A 6,605-nucleotide genomic window follows, 5' to 3' on the forward strand; every position below is an offset into this window, starting at 1 on the left:
TCACCACATACATTTAACCTCAGGTATTAGGAATCCTACACCGTGACAGAACACTCAGTTTGTCTTCAATTTATTGCATTGGCATATTAGATGCTTTTTTTAACTCAACATTCTTACGCAGTTGTCAAGAACACAAAGTAATCTAGAATACTACATTTCTGAGTAGCCAATGGTTTTGTGCTTAAGTCCCAAATGCATCAGAGAAGTAAAACGGAGTGAAACTGTATGAGGAAAATTCCAAGGATTACTTTATTAAGTGACACCCAGAACTCGAAAGTTGGTACATAGACAACTGCATATTTCCACAGATGTTTGAATTGAAGGAAATCTTAGAACATTTTTTAAGGTTGTGCCTGACAGTATGACCTGCAAGCTTCTTTTTCAATCATTTTTGTCTTATCAAAATAATTTTCCAACATGATTATTTCAAAAAAAGAAGTCAGTCCACATCATAACTACCTGGAATGTTTACAGTTTCTTTTACACAATTCCTCTTTCTTATAGACAATCCATTTTAAAAGGAAAAAGTTAAAAACCCCCAAATGTAAAACAAGGGAAAAAAAAAAAAATCACTGCACATACAGAAGGTAAACAAAATGACAGCCTACAGCAGTGAAATGGTTTTGGAAACATAAGATGTGACAACACTCAGACTACCAACTGGTATTCTTTTTCCTACACTGAACAAGCTACCAACAACCACATAATGCCATTAAAAAAATTAAAAAAAATGGTATTCTTTGTCTTGCTCGTTGACACAACAGCAAGGTCCTCCATGTTTAGCCTTGTCTTGTGCTAAAAACCTGCAGTGATATAAAATTGTTGATAAAAATATTCCTCTGTTAACAATACGTCATGGAGGTTTAGGGGTACCATGTGACACCTGGGGGCCAATCAGGGGTGGAGGCTGGCTGGGGGAGTTGCTACTCAGGTTTTTCTTCCTCCTTCTCTGCTTCTTCTGGGGCCTCAGCCACCTGCCAATCAATAATGCAAGAGCTGGTCAGACCTGACAGGCCAAGCAGCCTGGCCTTAACGAACAACTTCATATTCACAAGGCTGCAATAATGTGATGAGATTAGTCCGAGATGTCTCCTTGGACCACCTCAGCATTAGTGGTCAACCAATTAGCAGACAGGAAGTGTGCAATAAGATTACACAAATGTGATCCTCAATAATTACATCTACTCCAGTTCAATCAATGAGGTAGTTTAAACCAATGGGTGAGTCTGAAACTTGCTGGGAGCAAATGAGCCATATGGAATTTCTCTACAATTCATCATCGCAATGGTGGAAATGACATGTCTGTGAGATGTTTAAAGACCTGGGGGATGGGTAGCACAACAGCCAGTGTCACTTGGTATAATTGTTGTTCCCAAATTAAACAACATCTAGAAGGAGTTTTGCATTTAAGACAATCATTTTTGCCAATAGTTCCCGACTATTGGTCCACAAGTGCTGAATGAGGCAAGCTTTAATTAATCACATAATAAACTGCATAAATACTGGTTTCCAACTTCAGCAATGAAGACAAAATTAAATATTTCAAGACACAACAATCCAACCGTAATAAAACAATGATGCACAAGAGGTCCTGTTGTTGTGGTTGTGTAAAAACAATATAGAAAAAAGATAGTGTTAGCACAAAATTAAATTCCTCTCTCCTTTCACCTCATCATTCTTCGCCTCTCCATTTTCAGAGTGGTTCTCCTCATTAGTCTCCTCCTCTGCCTTCTTCTTTCCCTTTGTCTTTTTGTCCTCCTTCTTGTCGTTCACAGCTTTCTCCTTCTGTGAAGGTAGAAAAGGGAGCTCACCACCTAGCTGTACTTTGATTATTGATTATTCCTTTTCTGGTCTGTCACCCTTGAAGATCTTTGAAACTGACACAACTGCACAGAAAGCGGTGCTAGCTGTCCAATCATTTCTTCTGCAAACTGGAACCCACACCAGTAACCCACCAGTAACCCACAGCAATACCAACTTACCAACTAATTTAGCCAACAACTACACCATTTACAATGAATTTATGAATAAATATGCATCTAAGATGTGGGCTAAGCTTTACTCCAAGAGCTCAGCTTTTGAAATGCATTCTGTGTGGGCTCACAGTGTCTGGTGGGAGGGGGGGTCACTGAGTGTGGGAAAGCACATACCTTTGCCACCTTTTTGGGTTTTACTTCCGCCTTTTGGGGTGATGGTTTCTGTACAAACGACATGACAATGACAAGACTTCTTAAAAGCTCAGCAGTACAAATGTCACTACAATGCACGATAAAATAAGACATCATAACAATTACATTTGTTCAATTATCAGTAAATGCTGGAAATCAATATTGAGATTATCTCAATTAAAGGCTAAACCAACTAAATGCTAATTTTACCTGAAGCTGCATACTCCTGATCTTAAAGTCTACAAACATAAATTAAGCCAATAGACAGAGCATATTCCGTTCACTTTTCACTGTTGTCTGAGTGAAATATTATCAGTACGCAGACAGACACCTGCACAATGGATGAGTGAATGAAAAGATTATATCACTGACAAACAAGATCGAGAGACGAGTGAAAACAAATAGAAAGTTCACTCACCAACAATAACCTTGCAGATCTTCTCTGGGGCTTAAGCAATCAAGAGAAAAAAGAAAGAACTTGACTGAACTGTGACATTTTGACAAAAACACAATACAGATATACTTAAGGGGAACGATCGCAAATACAAGATACGTTTCGACAAAATAATCCATAAAGACCGAGACCATGCTTTCATTCCACAAAGCCAGAAATTAAAAATAAATAATGTGAATATCTTACCTCTTCTTTTACTTCTCCCTCACCTCCTTGTGTCTGGAAAAGATGCGTCATAACGTCATAAAATGCATAATTTACTTCTTAAACGGTTCCCTGTTCAACAAGGTACTGTGCGATTAGATTTAAATCTGAGCTCGCAAAAAACCAACACTCAGAACTCAGATTAACGGGCTAGCTAGTATTGTTACAAAGCGAACAGCGCTACTGTTACAGTAGCATTCCGGCGGGAAAACCAAATCAAGGGAATTACAGCTGGCGACCAAACTTCACCACTAGCTTTGATGGCGTGTTACTTCTAAAATTATAATATCGCTATTTTACTATACTTCCACCCTCAAAGAAGCAGGATGGGCTACAATTCAAAGCAAGAGACTGCTACTAGCTAGAAAATAGTAAACGAACACCACAACACGGTGTGCAAATGTGTCCCCAATAGATTGTTCTCAATTCAGCCTAATCCGTGAGCATAGATAAGGTTTCAAACATTCCGTTTCGGCAATTGTAGCTCACGTTACAGCAAGCGCTCAAAATAGAAAGTTTAGATATCAATTGACTTTTTTTGTAGTTTGCTAAGAAACAAAAATGCATAAGCGATGTGTATAACATTAGGATAATTTATAGTAGGCCTATGCACACAGCAATGTGATTATTAATTCTTAACCACAATACATGATTCTGAATTCAAGTAATTTAGACTTTGTCATATTCTGCTTTCCAGTCATCTAGCTACGCTTTGTGGTGCTTGATAACTTTATTTAACTGTTCGGAAACAGAAATGGTCTAGTCTGGCTTCGAACCTGCTACACTACAAATCTAACTATAATTATACATGTGGTTTTAGTGAATCAAAACGAAACGGACACAAAAACCTAAATCCCATACAGCTCTTCTAAGCAATGTATTACTGCGCCGGGGGGAGGGGCTGGAATAAAATCAACTACACTTCGCCATCTGCCGTCAAGAAGGAGTTATTACAACGATCCAGCACGATGAACAAAGGAAAAATAACTAAAATATGGATCTTTAGTAGACTGCCAACGCAATTTGTTGTGCAGACAAATAAAAAATACCATCAATTATTTTACTGTTATCTCCGGAATCAAGCAAACAGCCTGTGTGTGAATAAAACGCAGAAGTTGTGTTTGTTCATTTTCACGATGGCTAGTCAGAACTGCAAAGCATGGCTGCCTGTGGTTTCTACAGCATGGAGACCAAGCTTGACTCCAGACTCGCCACAAGATTAGGAGTACACTACTCAAGAAATCAGGCTGCAAGCACTTACGTTGCCTTTAAAATAATAATCTACAAAAAATAATAATAAATAATATCCATTCCTAACGGTTTCCATTCTGTATTACAATTCGCAAAACGGCCTACAATTAAATCTTCGTTGTCTGGAAGGATTCCTAATACTGCGCTCTGATTTCAGTGGAGGGAAAGTGTATCAGTGTAACATTACAGAATTGAAAACGTCTCAGTTACATACCTTTCTCTTGGGCATGTTGAATTCCGGGATAGTTTTCTTCTTTAAAATAAAACAAAAATTATCTGTTTTGCTACGCAGAGTTCACAGCATGGAAGAGACTAATATTCCCGTTACACTAATACTGTAGTAAACACACGGCAACATTAAACCTAGCTAGTGGTTGAATGGGGGGAGGGGTGCGGCTAAATCGTGACTGATGTTGTTATCAGCCAATCAGAATAGAGTCGAAGAAACCGCATAAGTACTGGAATTTCAACGATGGGATTTTCTTTACCCGCGAAATCCTGAATACGAGGGGAGGGATTATTGTTGTTAGAAATTAGGAACCTATCTCAGTATCTCTCGAATATTGTGAGGCCACCTATGCATAAACGTTTTAGCCTGCAACATAACTCCGTATAGCTACAAAGTATGTTAATATTAAGGAACCATTTCTATTCTAGGCTGCAAATACAGGCGATTTTGATATCGTTAAAACTACAAGGAAATGTAATGCTTATTATATTAACAACATGGCGCCCAGCCAGTTCATTAAATTATTATTTGGCTGTTCAACCAAATTCATCCGTCTAAAAATTCACCTGGCTCTTGAAACGCAGATTTCTATTGGCGGTTGCAATCTCTGGACTACCTAGCTACAGTAGCGCAGTCGGTATCTTGCAACCTAGGAGCACAACCTAAGATGACTGGACTCGAAATGGTCTCGTGGTTTTGCCGTGACACAGTAGCCTACAAGTTTGTCGTGAAATAACTAGTAAATAACGTTTTAAAATAGAATTAACGACCAATAGCCTAAAACGGAATTTTGCTGGCCAAAATCAAGACGTCCAACCACTGTATTAAAATGACCAGAGGACCTCCACTTCCAAACAAAACGATGCAGCGTTTAAGTTTATGTGTTTTGTTCTGGAACACAGCGAAATAGGCTACATTGCAGTCCACAGGCTTTCATTGTTACTGAAGAAAACGAATTGAAACGGCTACATCCCTTATTTGAAGCAATTTAGGTAGTAGGATATTGCATAGCCTATGTATGAATGATATTAACACCGAACTGTAATTTTAACTGGCCTTAATTCATGACCCCGATAAAAATTGAAAAATAAAATACCACTTTAATACACGACCTACATGCTCCAATTTATTCACTGGATAGCGCCTTATTTATTCGTGCACCATATCCTTTGATTTCCCCCAACAAATATGGCCTACAATAAATGACGTCAATGACAATTAACGTTGCAGCTTTTGTCTAGTAGGGATTGCGTATATTGTATATAGGAATTTATATAGTATAAATGGGCAAAATTGTTTCAATGAAACAATGAATATAAGGCTAAAATGCCAACTGTCACCTTTAGTTTGAGGATGTCTAGTGAGGATCTACACTCACCGAGCACTTTATTAGGCACATTTTTACTACTTTATTACACCTAGTTATTCAGGCGATTATCTAATCAGCCAATTGTGTGGCTGCAGTGCAATGCATACAATCATGTAGATATGGGTCAGGAGCTTCAGGGTCAGGATTGTTGGTGGCACACAGGGTGGTTTGAGTATCTCAGAAACTGCTGATCTGGGATTTTCTAATAAAGTGCTTGGTGAGTGTATAATATAATGTGCTTGAGTGTGGAACCAAAAGAACATGCACTGTATCACTTATGGATACTTATACTTACACACCTCACTGTATACCAAATAATTTATTCTCATGTCCAATAAACCCTCTTACCCTTTTGAATTTTATTTTCTACATCGGAGTCCACATGGATTTTGCATATTTGTCACACCGTATGGTTGAGGGTGTTTGTTGCTGCAATTCCTCTCTTGACTGTTACAAAAGTCCAAAATGACCTATTGTTAATCTGGGGGGATACGGCTAACAAACTTTGGCCTAATTAGCGAAACTCCATGACCCTGAAATGGTTCTTGTATCATTTTAAAGGTCTTTTTCAGATCTATGATCTATCCTTCATATATACTATGTTCACCCCCAAAATGAAAGGTAACAGACTTATGAGTGATTCTTTAATAGAAAATATATATGTGAAAAAAAAAAGAAAGAAAATAGATCAAATTTTCATCAAGGTTAGGTTATAATGTCATCAACACCTCCATATCATTGGTGAGATATCACAAGGAGATATGATAGCATCACATCACTAATCCCTTACAATGTTGTTGAACAGTAGTTAGTGATTAGTGTTAACAGATGTAGTCAGGCACATGCAGAAATACAATGCACTACCTTCTGAATGGTGACTTCTGTAATGAAGTTAAGAAATAGTGTCTATTGTTATGTTCCTCCAATCAA

At 38.0% G+C, this 6,605-nt stretch overlaps 1 protein-coding gene across 1 annotated transcript; it reads right to left on the minus strand.

Moving 5' to 3' along the window:
* Positions 1 to 226: 226 nt before the first annotated feature.
* Positions 227 to 4,461, minus strand: LOC133133187 (non-histone chromosomal protein HMG-14A-like). The gene is made up of 6 exons (XM_061249263.1): positions 4,292 to 4,461; positions 2,809 to 2,841; positions 2,587 to 2,616; positions 2,151 to 2,198; positions 1,669 to 1,785; positions 227 to 974 (listed from the first exon to the last, which is right to left on the minus strand). The coding sequence occupies exons 1-6, from the start codon at positions 4,304 to 4,306 to the stop codon at positions 924 to 926; spliced, it is 294 nt and encodes a 97-aa protein (XP_061105247.1). The 5' UTR covers positions 4,307 to 4,461; the 3' UTR covers positions 227 to 923.
* Between the last annotated feature and the right edge of the window lie 2,144 nt (positions 4,462 to 6,605).

The sequence above is a fragment of the Conger conger genome, chromosome 7 (assembly GCF_963514075.1).
Source record: "Conger conger chromosome 7, fConCon1.1, whole genome shotgun sequence".
NCBI lineage: Eukaryota > Metazoa > Chordata > Actinopteri > Anguilliformes > Congridae > Conger > Conger conger.